This window comes from Centroberyx affinis, unplaced genomic scaffold (genome assembly GCF_046629955.1).
Source record: "Centroberyx affinis isolate AG114_WGS23_722 - 3 ecotype Tasmania unplaced genomic scaffold, CSIRO-AGI_Caff_v1 ptg007910l_1, whole genome shotgun sequence".
In the NCBI taxonomy this organism is placed as follows: Eukaryota; Metazoa; Chordata; class Actinopteri; order Beryciformes; family Berycidae; genus Centroberyx; species Centroberyx affinis.
This window is the reverse complement of record NW_027283969.1, coordinates 92,501-115,076: the sequence shown is the minus strand read 5'-3', so window position 1 is coordinate 115,076 and position 22,576 is coordinate 92,501. Positions and strand designations below refer to the sequence as shown.

At 40.8% G+C, this 22,576-nt stretch overlaps 1 protein-coding gene across 1 annotated transcript in view; it reads right to left on the bottom strand.

Moving 5' to 3' along the window:
- Positions 1-22,576, bottom strand: part of LOC139639905 (neural-cadherin-like) — a 143,110-nt gene that overhangs the window by 49,801 nt on the left and 70,733 nt on the right. The window contains exons 8-12 of the mRNA XM_071514058.1: positions 15,509-15,681; positions 6,320-6,488; positions 3,462-3,632; positions 3,194-3,366; positions 1,027-1,194 (exon numbers count right to left, since the gene is read on the bottom strand). Coding sequence (XP_071370159.1) covers positions 1,027-1,194; positions 3,194-3,366; positions 3,462-3,632; positions 6,320-6,488; positions 15,509-15,681 — 854 coding nt within the window. The remainder of the gene's footprint in view (positions 1-1,026; positions 1,195-3,193; positions 3,367-3,461; positions 3,633-6,319; positions 6,489-15,508; positions 15,682-22,576) is intronic.

Below are 22,576 nucleotides of genomic sequence, written 5' to 3'. Positions count from 1 at the left end.
GAATACTTAGAGATGGAAAAAATGCTGAATGCCGGCAATGACAGTAGATCCTCAGGACAGTGTGGAACGGAACAAAAGAGTACGGAACGGAACGAGGTCGGCTGCCGCTGAACTTCCACAGAGGTGTGCATTCTAAATAGCGGAAAAAATAATCTGCCAAAGTGGAAAAACTGCTTTAAAGCCCGTAATGATGAACACTAAAAATATTAAGCCGGTACGTCTGAAACTGTTAGACTTGACAACAACCCGCCGAAATCCCGTGGGATCAAAGAGAAGAACGCCACGCTCTCAATTCTGCATTCTCCCTAAACTAATTAAGGAGAGGCTACTCAAAGCCAGTGCCACATACACCCCAATTAAAATCAAAAACGCTGTCTCGCATATGATGCGGTTCGCCTATGGGTGACCTAGCCATATCCATTCAACCTGCGGTGCAGAGCAGCTACAGTAATGAGACACCCTATCAGGCATGCAGTGTTAGCAAACGTGACTGCCTGCGTGCTGATTTCGGCTGTAAAACCCCTAAATTTCCATGGTAGAGCTATTACGACCCACTGAGAGTCATTACATCTTCACATAATAGTCAAATCAACATTGATCTGCCACCTCGATTAACACACTGTGCAGTAGGAGCCTCATTCTCTCTCTCTCTCCGTCTCTTTTCTCTCTTCCTCGCTCTATCGCCATCTCTCACGCACACAAGCAACACACGCTCTCGTTTTCGTTTCTATCGCTCGCTCTGAAATATTCATCAACAACTTTAATGAACTTAATAGCTTCCACGAGATCCTGAGGAAATTCTGTCAATTAATTTTCGATGTGTTAGTGGTATAAAAAAAAGTAAATGCCTATGAATAATCAAAAGTGGCTGATTGGATACATCCGTACTACAGACAAAAATGGAGCTCCGTAGCTTGAAACTATCCTCTCATTATATATATACTGTATATATACAGGCACACATATGTAGGTGCAGCTTTTGTGTTTTCCATTTGTGCCAACTACTCCACCCCCACCCCATCTTACCACTATGGGTGTGTCTCGGACAGTGTTTTCCGGTATGACAACGTTGTAGCTGTCTTTGTCCCACTGTGGAGGCTGGTTCTTCACGTTGGTGATGGTGACAGCCAGCTCCACCGAACTGCTGCGGTTCCCACCGTCTGTAGCAACAATTTCCCTGGTGATGTAGGTCCTCTGTGGAAGAAAGCCCAAGAAGAGAGGAGGAGAGGAGAGGAGAGGAGAGGAGAGGAGAGGAGAGGAGAGGAGAGGAGAGGAGAGGAGAGGAGAGGAGAGGAGAGGAGAGAAGAGAAGAGAAGAGAAGAGAAGAGAAGAGAAGAGAAGAGAAGAGAAGAGAAGAGAAGAGAAGAGAAGAGCATGGCGGTGTATTCTTATGTTTTGGATCTGCACAACACAGTGACAATGAAAGCTTCCCTAAAGATTAACTAAATATCCTGATTCTAAAGCACAGAGATTTGATCTCCTAATGCAGTCCCGACTCTACTGCGCCTGAATCAATTTACCTGTCATCTGCCCCAATGCCACAGCAATAGGTTGACGTCACTGAAATGTGTTCCATTTGGGTAAAAATAGACATACTTCAGGATATGCATAGGGTGTATTTGCTGAAGCCTGCCAGATCCCACTGTGGAATAATTTTGTAACCCTAGCAGAAGCACTTATTCCACTTCGGTCTCAAAAATCAGGACAAATTACTGTGTTGGTAAGGCAAGAAAAGTACTTGTCCAGAATCGGTACTCCCGATGTTGGTTGGCAAGGGTTGGAGGAAAAAAACAAGCTTGAATGACATCCCTAAGTTCATGTCTTCAAAGCCAATGAGAAAACGTTGCTATACACACCATGTTATCAACGTTGTGTCTACTTTCAGCCCCATATGAGCTTGTTTTGACTTTGAGTCAGCATTTCAAAAATCACATTGTTCACCCACGAACTTGTCTGTCTTTTTCTGTCAGTGTTTCAAATCCCTGAGTGAAGTTATAGTGTGGAGCTGATCTTCGTACGTCTACTTCACCTTGTTTTTAAACAAACTTACACATTGTTCACATGGAGTTTTGCAGCTTCACTATTCAACCGTTGCTCTAAACAATTAAGGAAAATAGATCTTCCTATCAGTAGGGGATAAAATAAATAATGTGTAGGCAGCGCCTGCTTGTTTAATATATTTTATGCAAGAGTGCTCATTACTGGAGAAACTCTGTTCCTTGAAAACTCGGATATGTTCTTGTGTGCCACTCTCTCAGGCAGATTTACTGGGATGTTGCCAAGTGTTACTGTTAGATGCATGGTGCCGAGGATACAGACAATCATCGCTGTTGGCATTGGTAGATGGTGAGTGTTGCTTTTTTGGGCTTTCATCACTGTGGTGCTGAACCGAGGCACAGACTTCTGTTTTCCCTCTATTGCTTGTTCAACGTTCCCACCAAGATTGTTTTCTTTGCTTGCAGCTGGTGGGTGAGGGGCAGCGGAGTGAAGAAATTGTCAGCGGCAGTATTTCTCCAGACGCCGAGGAAAGGCTCCAGTGAGGGCATGATCACATATTCAGGCTGCCTCTCTGTTGCAGGCCACTAGTCCTCTGCTCTCATCATCAGCAATAAAGACCTTGAACCCAAATGTACCTGCTTTGTTGGCCACGTATTAGTAGTAATTCACTGCTCATCACTAGCATCTCTTGAGCCCTTGCAATCAAAATTAAGTTATTGTGCAGTGTCCCCATAGTGCTTTTGTGCAATTTGGAGTGCCGTCATTAGCATTATTAGCCCAAAGGACATCCAAATCGTGTTTGCAAAAACCTCTTTTCCAAAGAGATTAAATAGTGCTACGGAGGTTAAGATAGATAGATAGATTCACTGTATTAATCCCCACAGGGGAAATAAGGTCAGCCGCCCACACGTCTGTCTGGTTTCAAAAGACAGGTGCCATACATCGCCAAGCACTCCTCTTGCCTCTGTCACAGTACATTTCCAAGTACACTGCAAAACCTCTATATCACCAACACAGCAAAAACTCCTTAATGTGTAGCAACTGGCAAACTTGTTGTATAAGGTGTATAGGCTTGTAGTCTCAGGGCCATCAGGCATCAAGCTGAAATTATATCTCAAGTATAGCCACTTGTATATTCTGTGTTTGCCTCTGTGTGTATGTGTGTGTATGTGTGTGTGTGTGTGTGTGTGCGTACCTGAGAAATGGGCTGGTTGACATACACCCAGCCAGTCAGGGGGTTGACCCTGAGGTACTCCGGCTGTTCATTGGACATAGAGTAGGTGATGGCTGCATTGGTGCCGAAGTCATCGTCGTGCGCCGCCACCCGCAAGAAACTAGTGCCGATCATGGTATCCTCACGAAGGAAGTCTATGGGAGGAGAGCACAAGGAAAGAGTGTGAGTCGTTCTCTGACCCCTGGTATTTGCTGTCATTTACATCCTACTACGCATGTACAGCACTCACACTCATATCGGAGGTTCTCAAACTTGGGACTGTTGTCGTTCTGGTCCAGGATGAGGATGTTGAGCTGACAAATGCCGATCAGCGGGTCGGCCGCCTGGTCGGTGGCGGTCACCGTCACCGCGTACTCCCGCTGGCGTTCGCGGTCAAATTTCCTGGCCGTCACGATCACTCCTGGAGACACAGAGACAGAGCGGTCGATCAGGCCGACCGATACGAGTGTTCTTGATCTCCTCTAACACTAAAATGATTTGCTCTGTTGCCACTCTTAAAGTCTTCGCACTGAAGAGGAGAAAACGAGTGGGAAAGGAGAGGAGAGACGATGTTTCAGAAAGTCCAATCTAAAGTGAAACTAAGAATAATTGTAGTGATGATGTTTACATTATGTCCTGGGCCACCAGAAGAATTGTTGGTACAGAAGTGTCATGTCTTGCCATGACCTAGTACCTTTAAAACACAAATGTAACCCAGACTCAATGTTGCAAAACGAGCATGGGGACGTATCTTACCTCATGCACTAGTTTACAAGCTCTCTGCTGCAGTATATGGCCCTTGGATTGCCTTTGCTAATGGATTCTCCACAGAGCCGAAGAGACACCAAAGACCCTTTGTGTGATGTGATTTGGCCTAATAGTTATTAAGAAAGTGCTAAAAACACCACCTTGCTGCCTGTGTTCAAAGTACCGCCTTCCTCAATAGTGTTGCCAACAACCATTCATTCGGATGCAACCGGGTGCCCTAGGGAACATATTGTCATATTGGATATTGTGATGTTTATTTCACTTAATGACTCTAAAAGTTGGGAGTAACAAAACATCAGATGTGCTTTGTGTTGCGTTTAAGGAGCAATTTACAAATTAAAGAAGTTTTTAACCACAGTAAAAGTCGGTACACTCAATAGCCTCTGACTAGGTGAAAGATTCCCCATCAATTATGGCTTGAAAATTACCACAGAGACCATTGTTAAATGTACCTTGCTAAATTTTACCATGGTACATAGCGTGGATGCCTGCTGATGTGTTTTTGTGGAAAGGGATGAAATTGAACTTGACACATCTCTTAAAAAATAGTCTTTGTACAACCATATGTGTGTGCCAGGTGCGTCAGAGCGGAAAGATAAATATAAAATTGACCGAAACGTTGCATCATGAAATAAAACCGTGAAGTGAAGACAGTGTGCAGGAGTCTGCAGATTTTTTTTTATTTTAAGTTGACACATCTAAAATTGCAGATGGACTTATGGCAATTTTGTACTCACCATGTAAAAGAACATGATTGCAACATCACAAGTAGAGTCTACGTATTTTACTTCTGTTTGCTTTTGCAAAAAATGTAAGTGTACTGCCAATTGACACAACTAGGAAAACACAACCAGCATGTTATGAAGTTTAGCTTCTTTATAATGTCTGTGAATGCACTTGAACCTTTTTTGTTAACACAAAACATAAAAAGTATGGCTGGATTCCAAATGGCAGGAATGTTTCTAAAGATAAAAGAAAACATTTATGGAGTCCACTTAAAAGTTTCAGCCCTAAACCATCTATGAAAAAAACACTCCCTGTTCACTCTTTCTTTCTCTCTCAACATTTAGTGATTAATGCCTACTGAATAGCATATTTCATTAAGGGTTAGGGTTAGATAAATACATACAAAAAAGATTGAATGTGGTCACAGCTGCCTTATTCCATTTTCTTTCAAAAGCCATGAATACAATGAATTAGACTGACATATGTATCCAAAACAAAGTTAAAGAGGATTTTTTTTTCTTTTAAGATCTGGTTTCTGAAGGCTAGTAAAAGCAAGTTGAAGACACTGGAGGCTTATTTACATGTAGTCATTAGGCTGTGGATTAACAAGACCCTTATACTGCATCCAGAGATCATGTCCTCTGAGTGTTACACAATTATTAAAATGTTTTCAATTATATTATTTGAAGTCAAAGTGTTAAAGGTCCTGATTACAGTTAAATAAAGCATTTTTTTTGTCTTAAATTCAGTTCAAAATGCTTTGGTTTCTTGGCACATAGTTTTTCCAGTGAGAATTCAGCCCAGTCAAACAGACTCTTGATAGGTCTACAATTCAATTTCATGTTTATTGTGGCGACTTTACGTTTATATTTAATTCTCACTGGCATTAAGAAGGTCTTTCAACGTGTTAGCTTTAAAGCTGCAATAAGCAAAATTTTCTGACCACTATATGGCGATGGAAACCACAACCCATTTGTAAATAACACACAGCAAAGCCACTGCACTACGGAGGCCTATCAAGTCCATACATTGCAAAGCACCATGCATAAAGGCATAAGCTAAACATACCTGCGGAGAAGTGTTGCCGGTTACTAGTCTCACTTTGACTGATCTTTCTCCTGCTGTCCCACAATGACAAGTGAAGAGGCAGGTAGCAAGTTTATGTTTAACAAGCACCAGTACAATAATTTTTTTCTGGAATGGGGGGGGGGGTGAACGCCACTTTTAAACAGCGAGGGAGGAGCAAAGCTAGTTTTGAAAAAAATGAAAAGCTACTGAATGGGCCAGGAGGAGCTTCGTTCTGGAATTTGACAACAAGCTTTAGAAAAGAGGTGAAAACAGCAACACAGCTGCCCCCTATGTATATTGGTTTATATCATTATGTCTCAGTGAAATCTCCACATAGCACACATTAGTTTCAGAATTGTTTATAAGGTCTGATATCGCTTATTGCAGGTTCAACTTGATGAAACTTGCAGACACCCTACATGCTGTCTAGAGCTATAACGATGATGCATACGCTAAATGGAACTGACATAACGTCATAATTCTCATTGGGATAAATCCGCGTGCACTTATCTGGATGTGTGTGTGTGTGTGTGTGTGTTTCAATACCAGTGTCGGGGTGTATGCTGAAGGCAGGCACGGTGGAGTCTTTGTGCATGAAGCCGTATGTGACCCTGCCGTTGGAGCCCTCGTCGGCGTCCACGGCATGGACCTGGAGGACGAACGTCCCCGCTGGCTGGTTCTCCAGGACCGACGTCCTCTCTCGGTACTGCTGACACTGAGGAGGAAGAGACAGAGGGGACAGGGGACAGGGGATAGGTGGGAGGAACAAAGGAGACCACAGCAATGGAAACATGAAGCAACTTGGATCAATACTCCCTTGGCAAACTAGAAATAAGAGAAGTGTGGGTGGTGGAATTTGTTTAAAGACAGATTATTGGAGGGACAAAAAGAGTAACATGAAGACACAATAATGAGTGAGAAAAGAAAAGAAAGTGGCAGACCTTATGCAACACTCAATAGCTGCTTGCTAGCTGTGGCAATTGTTGAATTGTTAGGAGACGACTGAAAGCAATTTTAATTGAATGCTAACAAATAAGTACTCTCTCACCGCCTATTGAGTGTTTGTGTCACGTGTTTGTAACTGCAATGGCTAATCTGTGTAACAAAAAAAAAAAAAACTTTGCTAACCCTAACCCATTGAGCTAGCAAAGCAGGAACTAAGAGATGCTGAAGATTTTGGCTAACAAGCTGCTATACTGAAAGACAGCTAACCTACAGGAGCATAGCCATATAGTAGAGTGGGTCTACTCTTCTTGACAATACATCGATGAATGATGTGGTTGTCCTGATTATTCCAGGACTGTAGTAACTACAACTACAGCAACAGATGCCTGTTTGTTTCCAAGCAGAGCAATAAGGGACTCCTCTTTATATTTTGATCTTTGTTCCATAAGTCATGCTAAATTGTACCCGCGGAGACATAAAATAAACATATAGAAAGCAACACAAAGAATAATCCAATCTTCACTGCGATGGTCTCATTTCTACAGCAATTATACTATGCTCTTAAAACTTTTTTGAGACATATTCAGGTAAATGTTCTGCACGCAGGGGCTTTAAACACCCAAAATGGAAGCTCAGACAACATGCATACACACACACACACACACACACACCTAGCTATGAAGTTGGATTATCGTAGAGAAGTGGTTCTCAACGTGGGGTCCGGGGACCACCAGGGGTCCCTGAGGGGGTTCCTTGGTGTCCCCAGCAAATTGATAAATTATAAAATTTCACCATTATTTCATTTATAAGACGTTAACACAATTAGAGAATGTAGAAGAATGACTGTTTTGATCATAGTTTCTCTGTTATCTCTCTACCTACAATACAGATAGTCATGGAATTCTGGACAAAATCATATCTAGCAATAACAATATTCTCAGATTCGGGTCCAAATGTGGACTAAATTAGGGGTCCTTGATATAAAAAAAGGTTGAGAATCACTGTCATAGAGAACTAGTTCCTGCAATGCCTACCTGGAGCGTCCACACTTGACACACTAAATCCAGTGTAGTGTAGGTGTAGTGTAGGCATCGTGCACAACTCTAAGCAAAAACTATGATATACACTAGCCTACATTTAAACTAAAGACATTATGCCAACATTTAACCTACACTTCTCATGCCTCTGTCTCCATTGTAAGTCTATGTAAATTCTTGGCATAATCTTAGAGGACACCTGTGACACTAGGCATTCCAGCTACTGGTCCTCTAGGATACTGATGGTCATGGAACTTGTTACAGACACACAGAGCTTTATTATTCTCATTTGAACACTGCCTGGGTTTCTCTCTCTCTCTTATCTTTCTCTCTATTTCTGTCCCATCATCTCTTTCTGTCTTTTTTCTCTTTGTCTCATTGGAGCGTTGATGCTGATGTGCCACAGACAGAATTGAAGGAATCCCACAGCACTGCTCTTTGATGCTTTGCTCCTTTGACATCTAATTAATGACAAGGGAGCTCATTTTTTTTTTATCTGCCCCCCTTAACTCACTCGCTACCTTCTTCCTTTCTTCCTTCCTCCCTCCCTCCTCTGTTCTCCACTCCTCTATCCTGAACCACTGCCCTCCCTCCCTTCGTTTTCTAGCCCTCACTTTCTCCTCCTACCCTCCCTCCCGCTGTACCTCGCCAACCTCACTCCCCTTTGCCTCCTGTCTTCTTGGCTTTTTTACCTCTATCTTTGGTCTTCCAGCAATTCCCCTTCTCTCTCCTACCATTCCTCTCTCTTTTCTCCCCTCTCTCTGTCTTTCACTTCCCGCTGCTCCTCAGTGGCTGGCTGGGCTCTTATTTTATTTTATTTTTTTTTATTATTTTTTGTTTGTTTTGGGGTTTTGTTGGTGTTATTTTTTGGTGTTTTTTTCGCATAGGTCCTGTAACAGGATCCCATAATGAGTCTCCTCTACAAAATGTTGTGTGTGTATTTGTTAGAGAGTCTGTCAGGGAGAGTGAGTGAGAGAGAGAAAAAAAATTGTGAAAATGTGTGCGTATTCTTGTCATTCTGTGTTTATGAGATCAAATGTCCTTAATTGCAAGGATGAAAAGATGAGGAAAGTCCTCCAAAGTGAGGACGTTATAGTTAATAGTTTAGGATTTGGGTTTAAGGTTAAGATTAGAATTACGATTCACTTGCACTGGCCTAAAGAGATGGCGATCCACGTCGTCCTCCCACCTTCTCTATGCCTATTAACCCTGTCCAGATATTGATTGTAAAGCCTGCCTGTGCTCTAAGAGAGTGTTATTAGTGTTATCAAAATGAGCGTATTCTCATCCTGTGTCCATGAGTTATCCTCAATAATCATATTTTGCTGTTCAAAGGAGCGATCATTCTGACCCCCACAAGGGAGTAAGGTGAAGACGAGAAGTGCCGCGCATAGGTCTATTGCTAAAGGACAATAGACATCAAACCATGCAGAGGGTCTGTAGGCCGGAAAATAGCGCCTAGATTGTTAGAAGACAACCCATGCATGGCACGCATTAGCTCAATACATTGAATTATACACAAAAAACATTGAATACAAGGAGAGGACCATTATAAGGTGTGTGCGCCTCAAGGCCCGCAGCCACTATAATCACAAGGTCAGCCAAACACCACTCCCACATCAAGCCGTACTGGATTAATAACATGGCACGCACAACAAAAATAACACTTTATTTTCTTTCAGCAGGAATCTTTGTATGGCACAGCAGGAGAAGTGAATCATATATAGGTATCATCGGGTAAGTATAATGTACCACCTCCAATTATTTTCTCTTTCTTCCTCAGGAGCTGTTATCCAATCGAATAGGTAAGTATCAACATAATTGCTAGGAGTCAGAATCGTTTAGTATAGTTCAGTAGGTGTATTTTGATTGAGTGTATGACACACGTCTCTAATATCTCTTCCACATGAACTGCTAAATACAGGATCAGGTAAGTAGCTAGAAAAATAGAAGTCAACACAGGCAGGTCTAGTCAGGTATGTGTCTTCTGGGTAGTATATAATACATACAATGTTTATTCTTTATTCTTATGCATGATCTGTTGTTCAAAGAATCAGGTAAATCCTAACAAATTGTGAATTTCGGCACAGGCAATATAGTCAGGTAAGTGTGTTCTGTTGTCTGTTTGTTTTCTCGTTGGTTGTATTTTATGTGTATTTTACTCTGTACTCTCAGCATCATTGCAAATGAGGGTATACCCTCCATGCTCTCCGAGATCTAAATAAAGGTTGAATGAAAAATGAATGAATGAAAAAAGGTACATATACAGCATCTATCGCACATTCTCATCTTCCACAGGAAGATGGAAAAATTAAGGAAAAAGTCAATAGTCCATAGCAATCCTGTATATATCTAGGGATATAATAAATCATAAGGCCTTGTATATAATTTACTGCTCACTTATACTTCCTTACATATCTTACTGTGTGGAATTGTGGGGGTCGACCTTTAAAATGACTATAAAATCAATAGTCTTACTACAAAAACGAGCCATATGTATTATTAATAAGGCTGGTTACTATGATCACACTAATCGACTGTTTATAAAATCCCATGCTATGAAATTTAATGATTTGGTATATTATAAAATAATGCACATAATGTTCAGAGCTAAAACAAAGTCACTCCCAGACTGTGTACAAAGGTTTTTTTCAATGCAGGAGTGTAAATATGATTTGAGAGATGTTTGTAAGTTTACCGTACAAAAAGCTAAAAAAAAAAAAAAGGGATTAAAAGGAGATGTATTTCTATTGTTGGGGTTAAATTATGGAACAATGCTAATATAAATTTAAGAATGTGTAACTCGCTTTTGGTTTTCAAAAGAATGGTTTATAAAGCTATTTTTGAGGGTTACAAGTGTGAATGATTTTTATTTTATTATTATTTTTCATTTCTGGAGGGTAGCTTAAACTGATAAGCATGTAGGATAGGAATATATAGGCATTATGCTTCTGCCTGTGCCTTTTCAGTCACTACTTAATACATAGATTGTTGATTTTGTTTATACTGTCTAGACTGCTTATACTTATTATATATTAGATTTTATATTGTATACTGTTTATACTTATTGTATTGTGTGTGATGACTGAAAAAAATACTACTACTACTACTACACAGGGGCTGTTCTTCAGAGGATCAATTAAGCAGCAGTGACATGCGAGGGTTAGGCAACTAAAACAACTATGGTTAAGCTTCGGGTTACGTTTAGGAAGCTACAACTTTGGTTAAGGTTAGGCTAGCATAGCCTCGCGATCAAGTCTCGCGAGCATTCTACCTTCGACTGGACGTCTGTTTAACACTGTGTTCAGTAGGCCATTTGAATTGAGCGTTGGGAACCAGCGACTGCTTGGAGATCAATCTCTGAACCCATCGTCTATCGGTCTGACGACGATTAGACTCTGGGGGCGACGGCCAATATTTCGGGGTTTCCGGTGTAGCCAGCGGACATCCGGGCCAAGACTTCCTCTTCCGTGCGCCGGTCATTGTTTACAGTCCGATTAGCAACTTGAGACGCGAGAATGGAGTTGGAGTTGAGAGACGACGTCTCATATGCAGATATCTGTTTATAGAGATTAGCCGAAATGTCGTCTGGACCTAAAACACCTACAAAAAGTATCGATGTTTGTGTATTGTGTGGAGAAACGTTCGACTCGTGTAATAAAAGAAACAAGTCAAGTTGCTAATCGGACTGTAAACAATGACCGGCGTACAGAAGAGGAAGTCTTGGCCCGGATGTCCACTGGCTACACCGGAAACCCCCAAAATATTGGCCGTCACCCCCAGAGTCTAATCGTCGTCAGACCGATAGGCGATGGGTTCTGAGATTGCTTGGATATAGACTCATCTCACAGTGAATTCACACATGTCCTCATTTGGTCCAGCAAACTTCCTCATCCAATAAAAGTGTTTGCAGACTGTGCGATTGTGACCATCTTTTGCGTTTTGCGCACTTAATGTCAAACTGTCCTATTGTGTGATTGGTTGAATGACGAGGCTGCGTCCTACGTTAGCCGAAGGCACCCTGACTGAGCTCTGATGTCCCATGTCTGATGCCAAACAAAAGTGAAAAATGGTGTCAGTAAAACAGCAAGCGGTGGTGGTAATAACGGTCTAGTTTTGCCTTGAGAAGCCCAAAAAGAGGAGTCTACGCTCTTTTATTGTATCCCAATGGATTTTGGTACCGTTGTCACACTTTCTTTTTGAGTTGGACATGTTTGCATGCAATGCTTTGTTTACATTTTATACAGCCGGTGCGCCAATATGTCGTCTTTCCTACTGTGTCCCCATTAGTCACTCGCCAGAATAGTGTTGTGGCACTGGTCACACTGCACGAATATGGGCCCAAATTCCTGACACTGCCAGAACTGTGTTGGCACCTAGGACTCCGTGAATCAGCTGTTCTTGACCTTGTCACACTGAACAAGCAAAGACTGCCAACGATCGTTCACAACAAAGGATTTTTCCCAGACGTGAAAAATATGTCTGGGGCGGCATTAAGACAGACAAAATTGCAGAGTCTGCAAACACTTTAAGGAGCAAGATAAAAACAACAAGCCACTTGCTAAGCTGCTACACCCTTCTACAAAGCACAATGGAGAAAGTTTTGCCTTATGATTTCCTTTTTGTCTGCTTTGGAGTAGTTGACAGGGCACACCGTTTCAGTCAAAGAATGGACTTTATTTGTCTCTGACCTGATTGCTTATTTGTTGAACATCCAATGCACTCTGCAACAGATAATTCCAACAACTACTGGATACTGCCTTGCGTAAGCCATCATTGTAATAGATGGACCCTCCAAAGCTTAAAGGAATAGTTCACCCAAAAATGAAAATTCTGTCATCATCTACTCACCCTCATGCCAAATGAAACAGAGGTGAAATTTGTTAGTCCATATAACACACAGGGAGGTTGCCAGCACAACTTGGTAGCAGCCTTCTCCAAAACAACTGAAGTCAATGGGGACCTGTTCTTTAGAGCTCCAAAACAAAAACAGCCAAACAATCACACTGTGAATAGAAAGACCTATACACCATTATTTGTTGCAAATCAATCAGCTGTAGTTAAGATTTGCACTAAATGATGGTGTAAATATACTGTAGGTCTTTTTGGAACTCTGAAGAACTGGTCCCCACTGACTTCAGTTGTTTTGGAGAAGGCTGCTATGGAGTTGTGCTGGCAACCTCCCTGTGTGTTATATGGACAAACTTCACCTGTGTTTCAACTGGCATGAGGGTGAGTAGATGATGACAGAATTTTCATTTTTGGGTGAACTATTCCTTTAAGCATAAAGTCTGGCCACAAACATGCCCTACCAATACAGTTAGGTTTGTGTTTCTTAGAACGGTCATCCATTGCAACAGCAGCAGCAAAGGTCAACAACTTTAGTTGTGGAGTTTTGGGAGTTGCCATTTTGGCTAGCTCTTTGCACTACTCCAGACAGACTCTTCAGGTTACACCTGGACCCTTCTTGAACTAACCTGCCTTCTTACCCTTCTTTAAAAAAAAAAATTAAATGAATGCTACTTATTCCTATTAAAAGGCTTAGCTGATGAAGACTGTCATGCACAGTTGGTTTTACTACTGTTGAAAAAATACACTTACTGTAAGTCGCTTTGGACAAAAGCGACTTACAATAAGCTTACAATTATGCTAAATGACACAATGTGATGTAATGTAATGACAATGTTGAGATGCACAGCACCAATGGCCATCCAATCAAATGACCTATGTAGACAGGACGCCATGCTCGCTGGCGAGAAGTCTCTGTCTCTCTATAACTGGATAGCCGGATGAGTTTCACATTCTTTGGAAACAGAGTGAAAGGCCAACTGGGGCCGAGTCCAAGGTTAGGCAACTAAAACAACTTGGTTAAGGTTGCGGTAAGGTTTTGGTTATGGTTAAATAAGACCTTTCGCTGACTATTAAAACTTTACCCACTGCTGAAAACTTTTCTGCATGAGTGGGACTCGAACCATGAAAGGCAAATATATGCATTCATCCTCTACCCTGACCTCCACACTGTTTTGACGTCAAACTACTGTCCATTTCAGTCATGTGACCTGCTGCTCCTGTTTCACTAAGGAACCATGCGAAATTACAGTGCCTCACTTTTCGAAACTACAGCTCCAGAACCGATATGAGAACAGGTTGAGTGTTGAGGGTTAAGAAATAAAGGTAGTGAATGGAAGCGCCTCATGAGTATGGTAATACAAATGTGTGTGTGTGTTTTCTGATGTGTGGTTTGCAAAAGTTTGCACCACTGGGGAAATTCAAGACCTGGCTGTATCAGAGAGACCCCAGGGTCTGTCTCTCTCTCTCTGTCTCTGTCTCTCACTCTGTCTCTCTCGGCGTACTGATTCAGCCCTGAGCTCCAGAGAGACTACAGCATGGTCTGGGATTGGGGCATCAAAACAAGATAAAAGGCCCTCTCTGTTGCGATGTCCTGCTGCTGGCTGCCAGCAACAGACACCAGCAGAAGAAGCAGGAAACGGCAACTAACCGCGGACGCCCCGCTGTCTGCGAAACCAACACTCCTCCACTCTCTTTATCTTTCTCTCTTTCCTTCCTTCTTTCTTTCTTTCGGTGTCTCCATTTCTTTTATTTCTCTTACTCTCGATGTTCCTCTCCCTTTCTGCCTTCCATCCCTTTGTTCTATCTTTTCTCTTCTTTCTTTGACTCAAAAAACACAAAATATAGCCTTGTTTGTCCATTTATTGTTCTTCTTTCATCTCCTTTCTTTCTGTTTTTCTGTTTTTCTTTTGCTTTCATTTGGGTGTTCTGTCTTTTTATCTTCATTTATCTCTGTCTTTGATTCCTTTGTTCTTTCATTCTGTCTTTTTTTCTTTCTCTCTTTGGCTCAGAATGAGGGGGGGGGGGGCTTGTTTGTCCGTTGCGATTGGCAACCCGCCAGCAGAAAGAAAAGAATGAATCACAGACTTGGAGCATGAAGCCAGCAGGAGAGTCCTGGGAGAGACAATTGAGCATACAGAGCATATGAAACACTCTGGACCGGGGCTGCCTCTCGCTCTCTTCTCCTCTTTCCTCTTTTCTCCCATCTCTCATCTTGTCTGCCATCCTTCTGTCTCTTCCCCCCTCTAACAGGTGAAGCCGGAGGGAAACACTTGGCGTTTGCTCTCCCCCAGGAGGGAGCGAGAAAGGTTTACTCAGCAAGCCTCGCTCCTAATCTCGGCTCGCAATACCTCTGGGGGGGGGGCGTGAAAAGTCACCTCATTTAAAATTGAGACATGGGCAGAAAAAAAAAAAAGCAGGTGGAGGCGTAACGCTACCGGAGCGGGTCGGCCGGGATTTCTCCCACACATCCCTCAAAGCTTTAATTAAAAGACCGAGATGATGCGGGGAGTAGAGACGGGGGTCGAGCCGGCTAATCGCTCCTCCAGAGAGGAGCGATAGAGGCTAATAAATAGAAGCGACAGAGACCGAAGAGAGGGAGGGAGGGAGAAGAGTGAAGGAGGAGAGTTGGGTGGGATAGATAGAGGTAAAGAGATTGGGTGAAAGCGGGAAAGAAAGGGAAAGAGAGTGAGAAGTGGGGCGGCTGGGGACGCCGGTGGTGCGGGAAATAAGGAGATAAGCCATTGAGATATATTGAGAGAAGAGAAAGAGAGGCAAGCAAGCTGGATTGTATGGTGACGGGGACAGCAGATGCCTATCCGACACCTTTATTGCTTCCTAACACAGGCGGATAATGAGCAAGACTAAATGACGTGTAACCATCGTGTGCGTTTGTGTGTCTCACCTTCTCGAAGACAGGCTTGTTATTATTCACGTCATCCACCCCCACGACGACCTGGGCCGTAGACGACAAGGCCTGCGGTCCGCCCGAGGCGTTGTCGTCCGTCGCGGTGATGTTGAGGACGTATTCGACGCCCTGGAGACGAGGAGGCGGGCTGGAGCGCAGGCGGATCAGACCTGCAACCAATCAGAGCAGCGGGATTATTCCCAAAAATTCCGAATGAAAAATTCCTGCGTGGACGGCAGTGGTCAGGACACGTCCCACCAGCCGGGAGTGCATCATGTCATGTGAAAAACTTCAGTTTGGTGATGCTCTTAGTTGAAGGATTACATGCTCCTCTATGAGGTTGAGACAATTCTGCAACCATCGGGTTTATGAAACTCTTTCAAAACCCCATAGGATGAAAAAAAAAAAGCATGGTGTTTAATCTAAAAACAAGCCTGCTTTTCTTTGTTCCTGAAAGTTGATATTTTGGAGATACGAGGTTTTCACAAGACAGCAAAAAAATATATAATTTTAAAAAATCAGCTCCAATCTTAACTTTTTCAAATCTTTTCTAGGACAGTTCTAAGTTTGGACTGGTTTCTGAACTTGTGTTTTTTTTTTTTTTATTATTTTCATGATTGTATAATATTGATGTTTTTATTAGATGTTTTAGTGTAAAAATGGGATATTAGTAGCATATACATGTCACTCCCTTTTCCTGCCTGCCTCCTAGCCTAGACCTCAGGACCGCAATGGAAATAAGTCATGTGACTTTATTGCGATATCCTGATGAATTTTAGTACTGTATGTACATTTGTATATGGTATATGGTCAATCAATCAATCAAACAATCAATCAATCAATCAATCAACTAACACTTATCAGATGAAAACAAGTAGTCGGTACAGTACTATTAGTGTTTTTCACCTGTATATCACATATAACCTATAAATTTGCTATATCTTATTCAAAGTGATTTCATCACATCCATGTTTGCTGTCCTTTTGCTGTTTTTTTTTGTTTTTTTATAATGACAGCTGCCTTGAACTTCTGCAGAAATGCAATCAAGTACAGAGGAGCTGGTCTCCCTTTTTAGTCATACCTGCCAAGCTACTCTGTTGCTCCTCATAAAGGTTGAGAAGTCAAACACAAAAGTGCTGCTATGGCTCACTGAGAAAACTCAGACCTTAAAGAGAGAGTGTAAATTTAGGACAAATAGATTACAAGTCTTTGATGACATTTTGAGAGACGGGTTTCGTCAATGATGGCATTTCCTTTTTTTTTTTTTTTTACTTTGTTTATTGGGTTTTCAACGTAACCAGCATTTATACAATAATTGCACTTGTAAGTAATGATGGCATTTCCAAGAATTGTCATAATCCAAGGGTTGTGTTCAATAAAATGACTGTCATCAGCCCCTCCCCAAGTCACAGTCCTGAAGCCAGCGTAGATTTTTTTTTTTTTTTTTTTTTTTTACATTTTTTACTTGTAACTTGTAAATGTAAATGTTAAAAACATTTCTGCTAATAGGTAAATCTCTAGGTTTTGGCTGTTTTTAGCAGAAACTGTGTCTCATTTGAAGTCTGACACTTGCCTTGATGGTGTTCCTGCAAAATTCCTAAGAGAGGACTTTCTCACAGTTTGTCCTGGCATTTTATTGATAATCAATAGCTCTCTGGTAACTGGCACTTCCAACCCCTCCTTTAAAAAAAAAAAAAAGCCTAGACCCCTTAAATCCTAGCAAATAACCTCCAGGGTGCAGCTTTTATCTAAGGTTTTAAACAAAGTTGCTTCAACTTGCGCCAACAAAAAGCGTTTATGAGTCAAAATAACATTTTTGAGAAATTCCAATCTGGTATTATAGCAATGTATAATACAAAGACTGCCCTCGTTTAAGCAACCAATGACCTTATTTTAGTAGCTAATTCTTGTGAAAGTTCAATTTTAATCCTTTCAGGTCTTAGTGCAGTCTTTGACACTGTAGACCATGCAATTTTAATTGACGGCTTCAATGGGTTGGCAGTGATTGGTTGAGCTCAATACCTCTCACATAGATCTTTTTTCCGTCACTAGAGGAAATTGTTCTTCTTCTCCAACACCCATTATCTGCGGAGCTCCTCAAGGTTCAACTTTAGGCCCCATCTTTTTTTTCCATTTACATGCTTCCCCTTGGCCATATCATACGTAAACACATTATGTATTTTCATTGCTATGCCAGTGACACAGATGTACCTTTGAAGCTTAGTGACTCGAATGGCCCAGCCACTCTCAAGGAATGCCTCAAATAAAATGCTGGATGTATAAGCCAAAATGAGGCCAGCTGCCCAACATTTTGCAATTTTTTATGCTTACTTAAGCTTTGATGAAAAGGTAAAAAAAAGTGGTGCAGTCTTGTTCCCTCAGTTGAGAATAAAATGAAGCTGTTTCATCATTTAGTAATCTGGAGAAAGCCCTCTATCATCCAGTGATCAGAACTGGAACTGGCAGGGTCCCTCTGGCCAAGGTCTAGGCTTGTATTAAAGGTGACTAGGCTTTTGACTTTGGAACGACCTGCCTGAGGACCAGCAGAATCCATATCATCTTTTAAATCACGTCTTATAACTTATTTTTATAGACTTGCTTTTATGCAGAAGTGTCTTTTATCCTGAGGGCTTATTTTTACCCTCTATTCTCATCTTTTTATCTTCTGGTGCCTTCTTGTTTTGTTTGGTGAGGTTGCTTTTATTTTACTGTTAAAGAAATGTGAAAGTCTTTTTATAGTGCTATACAAACAAAGTGAAGAAGAAGAATAAGATGATGATGATGATGATGAAGATGAAGATGATGATGATGATGATGCACAGAGGCTCGATGGTTAGCACTGTTGCCTCACAGCAAGAAGGTCCTGGTTTTGTATGTTCTCTCCATGTTTGCGTGGGTTTCCTCCCACATGTCCAAAGACATCAGTAAGTCAGGTGGTAAATTACCTGGTACATTGCCCATAGGTATGAATGTGAGTGTGATTGTCTGTATTAACCCTGTAATGCACTGGCGAGTGTAATCACAGCCACATCCTTAATAACAGCCAGTCATTACAAAATAATGGGTGATAACTTGTATATTGCTTTCATACAATACAGTTACTAGTGACAACAATCCTTTTTACTTATATATTTATACTTCGTGATTACCAATCTTTTACTGCTACTATAAGTGTTGAGGAAATGTTCTGGAGTCAGAGGTTCATCTCACTTGAATCTATATTTCTTGAAAGGAGAGTCTTGCAAGAGGAAGAGATGCGCACAGCAGGAGGCTACGTACACTTCTTCAAAGAGAAAGAGATTGAACCAGTCCTTTATGTATCTTCCAAGGACGTACAGAATGTGCTGACATTAAAACAGGTCACCAAAGTAGAGTAGAAGCAAGACATGTTATGTCTTAAGTTAGAGCTTCCATAGACATCTCAGAGACATCCAGGAGCCACTCTGACAACAAGACCTCTGGCATAGTAGGTTATGGCACAAGGGTTACAGTGAGGTGACCATACATCATGGGGTGATCCCAGTTCAGCTGTTAATACATATATTGAATTTTCTTCCACAATAAGTTAGTGGAAATTACAGCTTTTTACTTGCATATTACTTATTACTTACAAGTAATAAGTAGTTATTACTAAGTAATTAATCATCTGTAATTCAAAGGGTTATCAGACTTGTTTGTGCAGAAATTGGGTCTATAGGAAAAGTCATGGTGGGACAATGCTGCACATTTCTTGAAAGCTATTTCAATTGCAAAATTCAAAACAGACATGCATTGACAGCTTGGGCTTTCTGGTGTTAAAGGGCTTCTTTAAAAGACCAAAATATTTGATTGATCATGAACGAAGAGACTTTTTTAGCTCTTCCTCAATGTTTTGGTTGATATCTAGATATTTGAGGCAAAACTTTTGTTGGGTCTGATTGGGTTTTTTTTTCCACACCATGGTTCACAACATAGAGAGACTTAAAAAAAACGTTATTTGGCCCCACTAACTTGCACAGTCATAACCAATATCTACTATAACTTCTGCTTTCTGTTGGTGGGTGTAATTTCTGTATGAACAATAAGGACTCTGGTTTGACAACAAATCGGATGGGCTTTTTTGAATGTACATTATGTTATACCATCGTTGAAGTCGTTCTACCTAGTAAATTTGATTTTCCCTTGGAATTTCTATTAAAGCCAGACTTTGCAGAAATTGCACAAAACGTGTACTGCAATACCATCCATCCATCCATTCATCCTTTTTCTAGCCACTTATGCGGGTCAGGGTTACGGTGGCAACAGGATCTACCACCTAAGACGACTTCCAATATCTTACAGTGTTGCATGTTGATTGTTTTCACCCAGTTCAATCCTTGAACCATTGATTAAGTTGACTTTTGTCCAACACAAGCAGAGGCACTCAAGGTTATTTGCCAGTGGATCTTTACAGGTACAAAACGATGATATTGAAAAGTCTCATACCGATTCCGCAGAATGTAGTTTACTCGAAACACAAACCCGGCTGTATTGAAAATGAATTAAAAGCAGTCACTGGAGGAAGGACAGCGATGGAGAAAAGAACTAACTTGTTCAACCATGTTTTTGTATGCGTCTGTTGTGCGATGCCTATCAATCTGTCATTCCCTTTGACGTTGAGCCCTGCAGCGAGTGAGGCTTTTTTTTTCAGATTGTCATTACCCCCTACTTCTCGCCATGACAACACAGGCTGGCGGCCACAGCAACCCCTCCCCCCCCTCCCTGCTCTGTCACTCCATTCTCAAGCGACGACAATGGAGGGGAGGCTCCTCAGCAGCATCGCTCTCTACCTCCCCACCACTCTGCTGTCTTTACTTACTCTTTCACTCCATATCCCGTCTTTAACTTCCTCCTCTGTTGCCATCTGTTGTTTCGATCGCTCTTCCTTCAAGATTTAAAGTGGAATACCACTCAATCTATGTATTTGCATATGCTATGCCTATCATCTGTGGTGGTCCAATCAATATTTGTCAATGCACTGCAAAAGAACATCCATCTTGACAAGTAATTAAGTAAATAATTTATTCTTCTTCCTTAAAATGATCTGTAACTCAGAGACCTTAAGTCCTAGAGCAATCAAATTTGGTGGAAAGCTTTCAAATTTCCCCCCACCACTCAGGCAACAAAAAATACCAAGATGGGCCAAATGGTAGCGCTATAACAAGCATTTTACATTTTGGCCAATAACTCCTGAGCCATGAGGCCCAGAGTCAATTTCTTCCTTCAGATTCCTCCAGAGGCCAACTTTGCAATAGCAACTATTTTGAAAAACCTCTCCAACAAATTGACTCAATCTCTAAAGCAATCAAATTTGGTAAATAGGTTTCAAGTCTCCCTCACTACTGAAGCAAAAAAAAAAAAACTCTGATCAGCCAGATAGTGGTGCTATATTGGCCAATAATTCCTAACCGTAAGGTCTAGAATTATTCATTGACAGTTTTATGCCATTTTGAATTTTATGCAAAAACCTTTTTTTATAGACATCCTCCATTATGGCTATTATACAGAATTTTGACGCTCCTAACCATTTGGCACAAATGAATGGCCAATACTTCCAAGATCTCTCTTCCTGCGAGACTTGTTTTGTTTACACTGTTGATTTGTAATGGGCAGTGTCGGGGTCCTTGCTGGAAATATGTAATAAATTACACAATACTCTCTTACTTTTCTTAAAAGTAATTATTTACTTTACTTATTACTCCCAGAGAAGAGTAATTAGTTCTAGTATGATCTAGTCCTATTTGTGTTCACTGGGCCAATAAATATTGCAGTATCTAAATCAAAAAATGGCACAAGTTGACTATTGAATTTTTGAACTTCAGCACAAAAAGTTCAAATGATTGTAAAATCATGCCACAGTAATCAATCAGCTTGAAATATGTAAGGGTGGTCAGAAACATCATATTAAAATGACCTGTCAAACCACATAATAATATGTTGAGATTTGAGCAAATGACAGCCCTTTGAAGTTGTTGCTATATTATAACAAAGACTCCGTTTTCCATATTTCCTTGGGTGTTCTTATGAACAACAAGTCAGAATGACTCAAAATTTGTTATGCAGGCTTCTTAGACTTGTCTTTATTTTGTTTGAAAGTAGCTAAGGAATCGATCAAGAAATGGCAGAGTTATTGACCACAAAATCTTTCTTTTAAGGTACTTAATAAAGACAGAGCCCAAGCTGTATTTACCATGTAACTTGTAATTCTGATATTTCCAACATGACGAGTGGGGAATCTTTCATAGATATTGCGCCAATAAAGAGGTTAAAAGTGTAGCGCAAGTAACAACCTATCTGTTACATCAGTAACTGTAATGTGATTACTGAAATTGGAACAGTAATGCATTTAATCTGTTACAGGAAAAATAAATATGATGAAGATTGATATTTAGTTTTGTTGATTTTAGTTATGACTCTAGAGGCCATAGACTAAAAACCTGCACCAACTTTGGATTACTAAAAGGTTTATCCTCATACTTTATTTATTTATTTATTCATTTTATTTGATAGGGACAATGCAAATTAACATAGTGGCACTTCAACTGGTTACAAACAAGTTAATGCGGCTGATGTTCTGCATACAGAGATTAAAGCTACTGCTGGTTTCCAACTCCTGTCCCTACAGTTAGGCTTCTCTTAAGAGAAAAAAGAAAGAAAGAAGAAAAGATCAAGGTTACATACAATTATAGAGCATTATTTAAATAAGGAAAAATAAAAGAATAACAAAACAAAAAAACAAACAAACACAAATAATAAAGTAATCAAGTCATTATTGATGAGATGATTAAAAATGCATACAGCTCTGATTTTATATCAGCCAGCCTTTAACATTTTCATTAAATTAAAATCAAATTAACATTAAATTCAATTAACATTAAAATGAAAAACCTTAATGTCTTGGATTCATTTTGTTTCAGTTGGTAGTGTTGGTAGAGCCCTTGATAGAAAAAACTATTTTGCCTGCTGATAAAGCCTTTGATTACTTAACATACTGCATGCTGAAGCGTTAGCATACACACTGGACAAAATGATCTACCAGAGATGACT